This window comes from Malania oleifera, chromosome 4 (assembly GCF_029873635.1).
Source record: "Malania oleifera isolate guangnan ecotype guangnan chromosome 4, ASM2987363v1, whole genome shotgun sequence".
In the NCBI taxonomy this organism is placed as follows: Eukaryota; Viridiplantae; Streptophyta; class Magnoliopsida; order Santalales; family Ximeniaceae; genus Malania; species Malania oleifera.
This window is the reverse complement of record NC_080420.1, coordinates 20,107,889-20,122,651: the sequence shown is the minus strand read 5'-3', so window position 1 is coordinate 20,122,651 and position 14,763 is coordinate 20,107,889. Positions and strand designations below refer to the sequence as shown.

The window sequence follows — 14,763 nt, the reverse complement described above, 5'->3', positions numbered from 1 at the left end:
TACGTGGTTCAGTCCACTGTGACCTACGTCCACGGGAGAGCTCAAATCTACTGAAATTACGGGGAGATTTACACAAGGAGAAGGAGGAGGCTACTGCCCTCAACTCCTCTCTCACTCTCGCAAGGATTCACTCTTCCTCACACGCAGCCCTCTGCACACACAACTCTCTGCACTCTGCACCTCACAACACAGCACCACACAGTTACACTTCTGCAACTCACCACACACACTGCTGCAATTCACAACACCATCCACACACACATACATTACATATATATACACAAGGTGAGGGGGAAGAAGTCAAACAAAGGCTGCTGCAAAGTCACAAGAGGTGGGCAGATTTGGTGGCCGTCCATCTCCAGTTCAACATTTTTTGCTGGGTGGTGCGGCCGCTAATACCCATACGAGTCACACATCCTAACATTTACTGTAGTTATTTTGAGATCCATAAATAAAAACAAAAAAATTTTTTTGCACAACAAAACAAACTTATTATATTCTATCTTTATAATATAAATCTTGAACAACTAAAAAACAAGTTGAAATTTTTATAGATCATTTAGAAACTAAAAAAAAAAAAATAATAATAATTTTCATAATTAAACAAATCTTACTTAGTTTCTAGCTTTTAAATATTTGATTAGAAAATATAGCAAATTTTTTATAATTTTAATAAAAATGATGGAATATTAAAAAATAAGATCATTTTTTTTAATGATTTTTAGAAAAAGTGAAACTAAAAATTAAGTTACCAAAAAATCCAAGTCTCTGTAAAGTAGTAAGGCAACGTGTGGAGAGCCAATACCTCCCCAATGTCTTAAGATAATGTTTGTAACTATGAATTTCGGACATTGGACTTGGATGGACTTGAATAAATTTTAATATAATTTTATACTATATTTTATCTAAATCCAACACAATTCCAAATCTAAGCCCTATCCAAACATAGCGTAAGGAAATTGATGATTTGATGATAAGCTAGGAGCCAACAGTCAAAGCTCCAATGATCTAGTTTTCTACAAATGAACATATCCTTAATTAATTTGCATAGTTTAATAGTAAAACATGATCAACATCGAGAAATGGGAAACAATGTCATCTATGAAGAATAACATTTTTATCACTTTTTCTGAAATGTATACTTTGGATGGATAGGTTGGGTCTCACTTCCGTTCGTTGTTAGTTCAACTCACTAGTTTTGTTCGGTGGATTTCGATTTGTTTGAAGTTTTTTGTTTTGTGATTTTATCTAGGCTTGTTTAAACTTATTTCTTAGTTAGTATTGTTTAGATTTGTTGTACTGATTTGGTTGGTTGTTGGTGTTGTTTTTGTAAGGGTTTTAATTTCTTTATCTGTAATATTCCTTTTACTTGTCTTGTAAGTACAGTATTCCTCCGCCAAAAGTGAGGACATATTAATAAATAAAAGAAGGTGTTGCCTTCTTTACTATATATATTCTAAATTTCTTCCAAACTCGACTAATTCACCAAATGACAAACTTTTTCTTAACTCCGATCTTCACTAGGTAATAATTAGAAAAGAGTATGCTTTTAGTAATAATTATTTTATTTTAGACCAAAAAACAAAAGAGAAAAGAAAAAAGGAAAACAGCCAGGATTAATTTTGGACATATATGAGCTTTGTCTTGGACAATGGAAAAGGATTTGGTAAACAATGGGAAGGACATTGCAGCATTATGTGAAGTTGCTTTGCAAAGTACTTGTCAAAATGGCTTGTGAATTCTCCAAGTAATATAATAATACAGATCATTAGAAATTTTATATAAAAAAATTAATATTATATTCATTGCTTAAATTCAATTGAAACCCCCCACCCCCACCTCCCTTCACATATAATTAATTGTTTAGTCCATCAATCATCCACCCTTCTCTTCAACAAGTAATGAGCAACTTTTGCTGGCTCAGCTTTGATTTAAGAATACAAATGTTGAATTGATTTAAGAATACAAATGTTGAATTTCTATGCCATCTGGAAAAAAAAAAAAAAATCTATTGACCAAAATTCCTCAGCTAGAGCTAGTTAATGTCAATATCCATCAGTTTCATCATGGTAGAGTGTCTTCTCACAAATTGCACTTAATTACAAATGCATTTTATAAGTTTATAAATATACCACGTTTTTTGAAAGGTATTCTTTGGACAGGTAAGTTGGGTCTCACTTCCCTTCATCATTAGTTCATCCTCTCGATTTTTATTTGATTGATTGATATTATTTTATTTTAATTTATTTTTTTATGTTTATTTTTTACTAGGCCTGTTTAGATTTGTTTTTTATTTAGTTTTATTTGGATTTGTAGTCCTACTTTGATTGGTTGTTATTGTTGTTTTTGGGAGGTCTTTAATGTCTATTTTATCTGTAATCTCTCAATGCTTGTCTTGTAACTACAGCATTCTTCCGCAAAAAGTGAGGGTTTATCAATAAATAATTGGAAGTATCGCCCTCCTTTCTAAAAATAAATAAATAAATAAATACATACATTCATTAATTGTATGCTCCAAAGTTTTAAATTTATTATTTTAAAATTATATATTTGGAGAGACGTTAAATTTGAAATTGTATTGAATTTGAATAAGATGTAATATTTAAATTCAAATCTAAAGTCCGAAATTCATGCTCTCAAATGCAACTTAAGAGATTATGAGAGTTGAGAAGACGGTGAAGTTTAAACAATTTTTTAATATTCTAAAATAAAATTCTTGTGTTAGATTAGTTATGTACCCATGCTTTGTAAATCTTATAATGAAAAGATAACCTGTAAAATTAAGGATGCTTCAAGAAGAGTAAGGAAAAAATATGTACTCCCTTTTCTCTTTTCTGTTTTTTTTTTTGAGTGACACCGGGTGTCCACGTCCATTTTACAGTCCGCGACTAATCCCACGCCCATGCCCTGTGCAGCGACCCCACACTCACAGGGAGGGTAAATTCAGGAGACATGGACAGGAATCGAACCCAGGAGGCGTATAATCGTTGATCTCGTGAAAGGCACTCTCATAGTCCGCCCTGCCACCTGAGCTACACTCTGGGGCATACTTGGTTGGTAGAAAAAATAGGTTTGGAATGAAATATAATGAAAATTTGAAAACAGACATGAGATTTGAAATTCAGTGACCATAATATTTTAGGTTAAGATGTGTTTGTTTTAGATATCAAAGTTTACCATACTGCACGAGGTGGAGTTGGCTAGATATAACATATATATATATTGATTACATAGGAAGTCTAGTCACTAATAAGCCATTTGGACCCCCTGTGTGGCACCAAACTTACGGATCAACGTTCTCCGCCCTCAGGTCTCACTGATCAAGGTAAAGTTCGGAATGCGGACACGGCTTCTGTGCATCAATTAGACGTTATTGAATTTTTTCTCTGTATTAAATACTATTAAAAAAAATTAATTTGATTACAAATCAAGAAAAATCAAATGTTAATGATGAACATTATTAAATTTTTGGATTGTATGCCTAACCATAATACATTTTAAATAACCAATAAAATGCTTGAATTTTTGGGTGATTTTGATGATGTTTAGACTTTAAAATATGACGGGATTAGGCAATCTAATTTGATAATTTCTCCTAAAGTATACTCTCACCCGTCTGGGTTGGGGTGCTAAATGCCAATGTGTCATGAGTTAAGCTTGTTCAGGGCATTATGCTTGTTTGTGACCGCTTATCTCATGTGATTGGGATGAGTTTCCATCATGTAAATACAAGTGTAGGGTTATTTTTTGCTAGTAGTGCCTTTGTATGCTAAATAAGGCAGTATGACTCCTCGGTCACTTTGATGTTTCCTAGTGCCAAGATGATAATTACATAAAAACCTCTTTAGGCAAGGGTGAGTGTTCATCAGTCATTGTAAAACTCACTAGCTATTGTCAACGTGTTTAGCCAACTTGCCTCCCTCGCTAAACACACCATGTCAACAGAGGTGTTGTTAATGAATTGCGTTTGCTTCGATGTTTACTTGCCACGACTTTCATAAATTGATTACTGTTTCCGCTGCTATCTGAATGAATGTTAATGAAAGTGCTTCGTGGATGAATGTTAGTAAACGATAGGTTGGCTAGTTAAGCAAGAGTGCTTTAGCTAGCGCCGCACGACCCTTCACAAGGGTGTGAAAATAGTCAGACGGTGACATTTTGGTATCAGAGCTAAGTCAATGACACTTGGCTTCGAAGCCCAAGGTTGAGTTGCTATGTGAATTCGATTGCCTTCGTTGTTGGATTTGGAATGCTTTGATAAGTGACCATGGCACCAAACAATACTGAGAGGATCAGTGTGCTGGAAGCACAGGTTGAGACAACAATCAACACTATGGCCGCGGAGGTGGCCTAGATGAGAGAACTTTTTGATGAAGTGATGGGATCACCAAAACATCAAGCAGGTTTGATAGGCGACATGTCAGAGGACTTTCGCCATGCAGTTGAAACTTTGCAGTCGTGGATGGCTGATCTGGATGCAAAGGTGAATTTGATAGTTCTTACTATGAGGAACTCCAACACTCCAGGAGTTAGCAAGACCAAGGTACCATAACCCAAGACGTATGGGGTGCCCGGGATACCAAGGAGTTAGAGAACTTCTTGTTTGATGTGGGGCAGTACTTTCGCGCTATGAGGATGGCCTCAGAACAGGCAAAGGTTGATACTACTACCATGTACTTGGTTGGTGACACTAAACTGTGGTGGCGTACCAAGTATAGAGAGATTGAAAATGGAAGCTGTGTAATTGATAGTTGGGAAGACTTGAAGAGAGAGCTCATGGCCCAATTCTTTCCTGAAAATGTTGAGTATAATGTAAGGATAAAAAACTGAGAGATCTCAAGCATACGGGGTCGATCAGGGAATATGTGAAACAATTTTCTGCTTTGATGTTGGATATTCGGGATATGTCGGAGAAGGACAAGTTGTTTTATTTTCTAGAGGGGGTGAAACCGTGGGCAAGAACTGAACTTCATAGGTAAAGGGTTCAAGACTTGTTTACTGCACAAGCTGCTGCAAAACGCTTGACTAACTACGTTGGTGATGATACCGCTTCATCCAAACGGTTTGGCGGAGAGGGAAACAGTGGAAAGTCTTTCAAGAATGGCAAACCCAAGAGTGGGGGAGCCGACTCCAAATCATTAACCTCAAAGGAAGTTTCGTCATCTCAAGGGTTCGACACACCTAATGGAAAGGGGAAGAGTAAAATTTTGTGCTACTCGTGTGATGGATCTCACAAAATGAGTGAGTGTCAACACAAGAGAGTACTCAATGCCTTACAAGCTTCTACTTTGGGAAAAGGGGTGGAAAGCAAGGAGGAAGAGGATGAGGCCCCGAGGGTGGGTTTAGTGTAGCTTGTGAGTGCATTGGAAAAGCAGGCAAAAACACCGAAAGTTACACAAGCAAAAGGGTTAATGTTTGTGGACTTGAGGATAAATGGGAAGAGTACTCGCGCTATGGTGGATACGGGGGCTAATCATAATTTTGTTTCTCAATTGGAAGCATGGAGACTCAACTTATCCTTAGAGAAGGATACAGGACGCATGAAAGCAATTAACTCTGTAGCCCAGCCTACTTTGGGAGTAGCCAAGCAAGTGGCTGTAAAGCTTAGACAGTGGGAAGGTCATGCGAATTTCATAACGGTGCCATTGGATGACTTTCCAGTCATTCTAGGAATGGAATTCCTAAGGGGGACGAGGGCAGTGCTGATGCCTTCGGCTGGTTCCTTGTGTTTGATGAGAGATCACTCGTACATGGTGCAAGTCGTTTCGATGAAAGGAGACGACGGGAAGTCCCTTTCAGCCATACAACTCAATAAGGTATTGGGTCAAGGTGAGTAGACATGTCTAGCCATAGTGGTGGTAGACCAAGAAGTTGGCCAAAAGCTAGAGCCTACGACCATCCAAGTGGAGTTGGATGAGTACAAGGAGGTGTTGCTGGATAAGCTGCCTTCTAATTTGCCTTCACGACGGACTGTGGAGCATGAGATCGAGTTATTATCAGGAGTGAAATCACCTGCGAAAGGGCCATGTTGGATTGCGCCTCAAGAGATAGTAGAGTTGGGGGAACAACTTGATGAATTGGAAGCAAGATGTGTTGGCCTTTCCAAAACACCGTTGGGAGCATCTGTGTTGTTTAATAGGAAACATGAAGAGCATCTACGGAAGGTGTTCAACAGGCTGAGGGGAAACAGTTTGTATTTGAAGAAAGGGAATTTCTCTTTCACTCAGCAGAGCAACAAATTCCTTGGTCATGTGGTTGAACAAGGTCTTATCCAGAGGGGTATGGAGAAGGTAAGGATGATCCAAGAATGGAAGATCCCCACGATAGTGAAGGAGTTGCGTTCCTTTCTTGGCCTTACTAGATACTGCAAGAAGTTCGTTGAGGGGTATTCGCGGGGAATGACTCCAATGACAGGACTACTAGGGAGGTATTATTGGCCACACATGCGAGATAATGTGGTTGATTATACCAAAACATGTCTCACTTGCCAACAAGACAAGGGGGAGCGGAAGAAGTATGGTACTTTCATAGCAGCACCAAAGTACTGTTTGGCAGAGGAGACGACACAATTGTTCCTTGTGACTATTGTGAAACATTGGGGTGTTCCCCAAGTTATTATTTGTGACCAGGATTTAATGTTCACTGACAACTTCTTGATAGAGTTTTTTAGGATATTCAGGTCACATCTTGACATCTCTTCGAGTTACCACCAACAGATAGATGGACGGAAGAAGAGATTTAGAGGGCTACTGAAAGAGTACTTGTGCCATTTTGTCAACGACAACCAGAAGAGTGGCGCGCAACTACTTGATGTGGCTCCATTATGTGGAAATGCCCAAAGGCGCTCAACAACCCACAAGAGCCCTTTTGAGCTTGTCATAGGCCAGCTGCCGCTGTTACCTCACACAGTGGGCGAGCTGTACAGACGAAAGACTCTTAGGGCGTACATCTTCCCTAGTGAATGGAGACAGAATGTAGAGTTTGCCTGAGCCTATCTGGAGAAAGCTTCTAAGCAGAAGAAGAAGTGGGCAGATCAGGGGAGAAGACCGCAGTTTCCTGTCAGCTGCCTCAAGCCGTTCAATGCCAACACCAATGACCTGAGCAGAAGTTAGTTCAATAGAGTAGAGTTGAAGACAATGCAACCTGACGGACATGATGTTGAAGAGATCCTTGCAGATAGAAAGGTCATATCCTCAAGGAAGAAGCGGCAGAAGTTTCTAGTGAAGTGGAAGTGCCTTGATGACAAAGAAATCAGCTGAATTTCTACAGAAGATTTGAAGCCGATTGTGGACAAAGTTGAAGTGTACCTACCACCAAAGTCTACGAGGACGTCGACTGCATAAGTGGGAGAGAATGTCACGAGCTAAGCTTGTTTAGGGCATTATTCATGAGCTAAGCTTGTTCAGGGCATTATGCTTGCTTGTGACCGCTTATCTCGTGTGATTAGGATGTGTTTCCATCATGTAAATACTAGTGTAGGGCTATTTTCTACTAGTAGTGTCTTTGTATGACAAATAAGGTAGTATGATTCTTCGATCACTTTGATGTTTCTTAGTGCAAGGATGATAATTACATAAAAACCTCTTTAGGGGAGGGTGAGTGTTCATCAGTCATTGTAAAACTCACTGGCTATTGTCAACGTGTTTAGCCAACTTGCCTCCCTCGCTAAACACATCATGTCAACAGAGGTGTTGTTAATGAATTACGTTTGCTTCAATGTTTACTGCCTGCTTGCCACGACTTTCACAAATTGATTACTGTTTTCGCTGCTATCTGAATGAATGTTCATGAAAGTGTTTCGTGGATGAATGTTGGTAACAATAGGCTGACTAGCTAAGCAAGAGTGCTTTATCTAGTGCCGCACGGCACTTCACAAGGGTGTGAAAATAGTCGGACCGTGACACAATGCCATGTTTTATAGTTATCACATACTGGGGAACTTAAAACTCGGGCTTTGATTATATTTGTGTGGAACGATTTGAGTAAAATGTAATGCAAAATTATACAGAATTTTTTTTTAAAACTTCACTAAATGGAAATCTTAAACTTAAAGTTCATACCACAAAGTTGAATAAAACATATTACAAAGTTGAACAACTTACACATTTACTTAAATTTAAATTTAATTCTCGAAATCTATATTCTCAAAAATAATATTCGAAATCTATACTCATAAATTGCATCCGATTTTTTTTTAAAAAAAAAAAAAATCTAGATATTGAGTTATGAATTTCAATTCCATGTGAAAGGATGATTGCACTTTTTTTTTTTTGGTTGAATTTATTTTGAGAAGTTCAACACCCAAATTACAAAATTTTCACCTTTCCTACTTTCTACCAAAACCTAAAAAGATAACGCTGATTCTCTCAATAGAAATTTAAAATTCAAATACAGTGGATCATTAATTTGACCAAGACCCAAAGTAATTGCCTTGTGCCCTTCCCTAGCTTTGCTCCCGCACAGACAGCGAGATAAGACTTTTTTACCATTGGAGGATCAATTTTTCAAACATGTTTGGAATAATCACCCTGTACGGCCCAAAGTTCATCCCATTTTATCATTTCCCCTGCTTCATCCAGTTGTCAGTCTCTGATATAATAATTAACTTGCTAAAATGGACCTGCATTTAGCATATGGTACAATGGATACAATGATGTCCTAAGCAAAAGTTCCAGGTAACAAATGAAATGGGTTGATAGCCTCAGTGGTGGTTGTTGAATTGGCTCTTGAACTTTCTTGGTGGTCATTAATTAAAATGTTAATGATTAACATTGTGTTTGGCAGAGAAGAAAATGAAAGGGAAACGGAAAAGTGTAGAAACAAAGTAAAAAGGGTAAGAAGAGGAGGGCTCATTTTCTCCTTTGTTGGAAAACGGAAGAGAGGAAATAATTTGTCATGAAAAGCTTATGGTAAATTAGTAATTTCAATTATTCAACTTAATCATGTAGTTTTTTTTTTTTTTTTTGTCATTCACTTTTGACTTTTTTTATAAAAAAAAAAAAGAAGATAAAATGAGTTTAAAAGTTGAGAGAATCAATTTGATCTATTTCTTTACTCAATTTCCATTTTTATCATTTTTTTGGGTCCTATTTTCCTCTTATTATACAATATACACAAGCTATTAGCATATTTTATTCAGCAAAAATTCAAATACAAATCATCATCTATTACTCCAAATTGATGTTAAATATCAACCATGCAAAAGCTAAACTTTGATACAACAAACTTTACCCGTTTAACATTTTTCTTAAAAAAATTTGAAAATTTTGGGTACATCTTGAATTTGATCTTATGCTTTGAGCCCCCTAATCATTCTTGAATTTGTAAATTGTGTCTATGCGTATGTGCGGTTGTTTGTCAGATTTGGATTCATAACTTTGGGTAGATTTTTATTTTATTTGCATAAGGTCGAATTTAGGGTTGAGGTTTAAGTATAGTGTGATTATAATCTTCAGGATACCTCTGCTCAATTCATTGTGAAAAATTCTCTCCTTTTATATTCATGGAATTAGTTTCAAAACAAAGCCATGTAAAATAATGGTATAAATTTGTTTTGTACCTTTTTGTTGGCTTGTTTATCTATTTTACAATTGTGTTGATTTAGAGTTTGACTATAGTTAGAGAGTGCGTTCTCAAAACCTACGTGTAAAGGAAAGAGAGTTAAAAGAATTTTATATTGGCTTGAGACTGCCCATAGAGGCGATGTGGGATTGGATGCACACCAACACTCCCCCTCGAGCCCATGGCAGGGGAAATGAGGCGAGATGGAGTCCAACCCGTAGAGAAGCCAAGCAGGCCAAGGCCCATATCTGATACCAAGTTAGAGAGTTTATCCTCAAAACCTTAGTGTTTAGAAGAGAGAGTTAAGAACATCTTATATTGACTTTGGACTGCCCACAGAGGCGATGTGGAACTGGACGTACACTAATACTCTCCCTCGAGCCCATGGAGGGAAATGAAGCGATGAAGAGTCTAGCCCACAGAGGAGCCAAGCTGCCCAAGGCCCAGTTCTGATACCAAGTTAGAGAGCTCATCCTCAAAATCTAGGTGTAAATGAGAGAAAGTTAAGATGATATTATACTGGCTTGGGACTGCTCACAGAGACGATGTGAGACTGAACACACACCAACAACTATAACAAATTGGTATCATAGCTTATTTGTTAATTTCTATGTTTTGAAAATGAGTTCACCAATTATGAATCTAGGTTATGTTAATGGGTAAGGATGTTTCCTACAAGGTTGGTAGAACAAGAACTATCAAAATTAAAATGTTTAATGATGCGACCATACCATTAATAAATATGATATGTCCTTGATTTGGAATGAATTTTATTTCTTTGCTTACACTTGATGCTTACACTCGAAAGATTTGTTCGACTGCTAATGGTGATGTCATTTATTTATAGATTCTGATGTTACCAAGTTATAGCATGAGAGGATCTATAAGTGAGGATGTGGCGATTGTGTGGGTAGTATACATTTAAGATAGACCTTTATAAGCATTGTATATTTAGGAGGGAGAAAAGGATGACTTTAGTAAAATAGCCCATAGGACTAAAAATTTTTTGGATTACAATATGTTATATTTTTAGGGTCCAACTTAGGTTTCCATTAAAGGTGGTGTAAGATTTTTCATCTATTAATTACTCAAAACTATGGGAAGCATTTGAAGCATAATTATGATGTATTTGTTACCTCTAAGTAGTGCTAGACATTGATTGGTAAGCAAGCCAAAGAAGTAGATCAAACAATTATGAACTAATAATTGATTAGAGTTATGCTACAATTAGTTTGATATCTTATATAACATTGAAGGCATTGTGAGGCATTGCATAATTACTACAAGGCCCTAACAAAAATGGCGTAATTGTGCACATGAGCCAAACTTTGATAGAGAGCAGAATGCATGCTCTCGAAAGTGAGCTTGGGAAGGAAACTTATATAGCTTTCTATTTGATGAATACCTATATTAACTTGTATTAAAGTTGTAGACTCTTGAACAAGTTTGATTAGGAAACCCTATTAGTTATTTTGATTTGAAAATTTTAAAAATCTTTCAACCACACATGTTAATGATAGTAAATGAGAACAAGAAATGAGTTTTATTGTTTATGAATATGGTGCTAAGGTGGTTAGATTGTGATGTTTTAAAGCATCCAAAAGTATTCTTTTAATGCAAGATTGATGAAATTAGTCGAGCAATTGAAGTTGGAGACTTAAGTAGATTGTTATCACAAAAAAAACGTTCATCCTAGTCTATTACGACAATTTGATTTGAGAAAGCTCAACTTATGAGATGTTCTTCGTCGAATAGAATTTAAAAGAATTACTTGAAGAGAATTAATCTTTGGGAATTTTGAGAGGAGCTTGTGGCAGAGTTAGAAGGAGTGAATGTCATGGTGATGTATTAATATAGAGAAGGTAATAGTGCGACTGATTTTCTTGTTAAAGAAGGAGAAATGGGAAAAAAATGTAATTTACGAAGAACAACACATTTTACCACGATATCTGAAAGGTATCCTTCGGATGGATAAGTGGGGTCTTGTTTCCGTTCGTCGTTAATTCATCTCTAGAGTTTCGTTTAATGTATTTCGTTTTATTTTTGGTTGTTTTTATGTTTTTATCTCTTTTGTTAGTTATGTTTAATTTTGTTTGTCTTAATTTGGTTGATTGATTTTAACTTGTAATCACGGTATTCTTCCACTAAAAGTGAGGGTTTATTAATAAATAAATGGAGGTGCCGCTCTCTTTTACCAAAAAAAAAAAAAAAAAAAAAAAATCTTTCGGACTCCCATTACCATGCATAGGAAAAAGAGAGAGATCGGAAACCTTAGAGATATGTAAATGTTGTATTAGTTGCTTGTGCTTTGATGGTAGAAAAGAGAAGGTTGAGAGAAGTTTAGTACGTTGTTAAAAATAGTTCGATACTTTTACAAATTCAAACCAAGTGAGGATTTATTGAATAGGTCTAGAATTCTAATGACTCGAGCAAATCGATATGGGCTCTTTTCCATAAGATTCATTTTATATTTGTGGGGCATATATTTGTGCACTATGCTCATAGACTTTGAATTATTTTTTCACTTTATTTTGTGAAAATTATGTTTATGGTTAAGGCTTAAAACAATTCCTGATTTTGATCTTTGTTGCACCTCTATTGATTCATGATTAAGATTTTTCTTCTCTTTCATCGGCATAAGTCCTAAAGTTCATTTCATATTTATTTATTTATTTACTTATTTATTTGATTTGGTTTTGTGCTTCACAGATGGATTAATTAAGTGTTTGATTGGCATATTCAAAACAGTGTGCCACATGTCACAAAAGAGTTGGAGACATGCATGGTTTTTGACCAGTGCAGTGCTGTGGCCAGAGATACGGCCAGGCTATTATTTGTCCCTCTTTTTACCTTTAGAACTTCCTTGATGCCCTTAAGATGAAAGCCTCTCCCCTGCCTCTCTCTCTCTCTCTCTTCAATAGCTAGCTTCTCAATTGTAAAGCATACAAGTACCCTTGGAAACCCTCCGGAGAATTGCTCTCTTTATAGCCTTTCGGTGCTTAAATTCAACAACTACTTCCACTCTCTCCCTTTCTCTTTTCCTCTTTTCCTGTTTCCTGAGAACTATAAAATCAGAGCAGTGTTTCTGGTTCCTGGGCTAATCATTCCCTGATCTCCCATTGCTCGAATCTATTTTATGCTCTAAGCTCATACCCAGAAATCAAAAGCTGCAGCACGATTATCCTTGAAGCCTACACACATTCTTCCTTCAGTTGAGCTCAAATCATCAAATGGTGTCTGACCCAAATCCCTTCCTCTGTTGTTAAACTGCTTTGTTTCAGCTAGGAGATTTGCAGCCATGGCAGTTGATGTTTGTGCAGAGATTTCTGGTATTGTGATTAGTCCCAGAATATCATTTTCCCATGATCTCAACCAAGCCGATGTCGTGCCAATCGAGCAGTACCAGCGTCGATCCGATGCGTCTCTTTTGGATTCGAGTTCCGATTTCGATTTCTGCACTGGGAAAAACTTCACACTGCAGGAATTCTCCCCTGCAGATGAGCTCTTCTCCAATGGAAAGATCCTCCCCATTGAAGTTAAGAAAAGGCTCATGGCCACAGATAAATCCCACTCCCACCAATTGAAGCCTACTGATCTGCCTCCTCCTCCTCCTCCTTCCCCTTCACCTACTATTAATTCTATCCCTTCCTCCACTGAGAATTCAAGGAAAATGATGTTAAAAGAATTGCTGTCCACAAGCTCCGAGGCAGATGAAAATGAGAAGCCTTCTTCAAGATCCTTTTGGCAGTTCCGGCGAAGCAGTAGCCTCAACTGCGACAACAACCGGACCCGAAGCCTCATTCGCCCTCTGCATTTTCTCTCACGAAGCAATTCGACTGGTTCGACCCCGATTCCTAAACAAACAATACTTCCCAGTAAGGATAGCCAGAAGCCGCATTTGAGGAAACAGCCATCGGTTTCGTGTTCAAAGCCCCCGGCATCGAGTAATAATAATACTGCATATCATTCTTCATCATCTCATCAAAAGACTCCGCCAAAGAAGAGTTGCAGATCTTACGGCGACGGTGTTCGAATTAGTCCTGTTCTGAATCTCCCTCCTCAGTACATTTCCAAAGCAACAGTGGGTCTCTTTGGTTTGGGTTCTCTGTTCTGTAATGGAAAGGATAAAAAGAAGAAGAAATGACTCAGATTTTTCATTCTTCCATGATCATCAGCACACTTCGAAGAACAGATGTCATGGATGCTGCAGTGGAAATGATAACAAGAAGAAGAAATGATTCAGATTTTCCATGCCGTGATCATTAGTATTCATCAACAACAACAAATCCTGAGGATGCACCTGCTTGTCCACCGGTCTTCATCTGTGAATACTGCAATCAGAAATTGTAATCAAGCCCATTCAGATGAACGATAATTCAATCCCCAGAAATGCTGAAGACTGCGAAGATCTGAAAGATTTTAAAAAATAATAATAATAATAATCATAATGAAGAATATGATGACGAGTTAGGATTGTAACAGGGGAAGGTGAATATTACAGTGGATGAAGTAGATTGATGGTTTTGGAATCTTTATCTATATGATGTCAAAGGGTTTGGAGACAAAAGAACAAGGTATCCATCTTTATTGACTCTCCCATCCTTTATTTCCTTCTTCCCTTGTGAATTGTTTGTGTACTTTTTAATGTCACTTTCTTTTGTTCTTCAAAACCTTGAAGGCTTCCTTTGGCCCATACATGTATTATATAATAGCATTATGCTTTCATATGGGTCTCCTCTAATTTGGGTCTTTTTGTTTTTATGTATGGGATTAGGACAAAAGAGTTTGCTTAAAGGGATTAATTTGAGAGAAAGAAATCAATGATCCAAGGGGTGCTTCTAACTTTTAGTCTGCCATGTTAAAGTAAACATGGTTTTGTTTATTAGTTTCTTGCATCTGCCCTTCTAACAGAACTACTCTAGTATGGGCCATGGCTGATCTCTTGGATTCCCAATCTTTGCTTAGATGACCTTTCTATTTTTTGTTTTCAATTTTTATGTTGTGAAGGGGGTGTTTGTGCAAAAGACCTTATTCTCTCTAGTTTTTTCTTTCTTTCTTTTCCGGATTCTCTTTAAACTATTTATAAATCAAGTCCTCATATAAATTTCTATTGGGAATCCAATGATTTGTGAACTTTTGTATTTTGAGACCTCTTGGAAGGATTGTCGCTAATTGTTACTCATTAGATCCCTTTCTCTCTTT

At 37.1% G+C, this 14,763-nt stretch overlaps 1 protein-coding gene across 1 annotated transcript; it reads left to right on the top strand.

The window, feature by feature from the left end:
- Window positions 1–12,437: 12,437 nt before the first annotated feature.
- On the top strand, window positions 12,438–14,288 carry LOC131153258 (uncharacterized). Its single transcript, XM_058105451.1, has one exon. The coding sequence runs from the start codon at window positions 12,860–12,862 to the stop codon at window positions 13,703–13,705; it is 846 nt and encodes a 281-aa protein (XP_057961434.1). The 5' UTR covers window positions 12,438–12,859; the 3' UTR covers window positions 13,706–14,288.
- The last annotated feature ends 475 nt before the right edge of the window (window positions 14,289–14,763 follow it).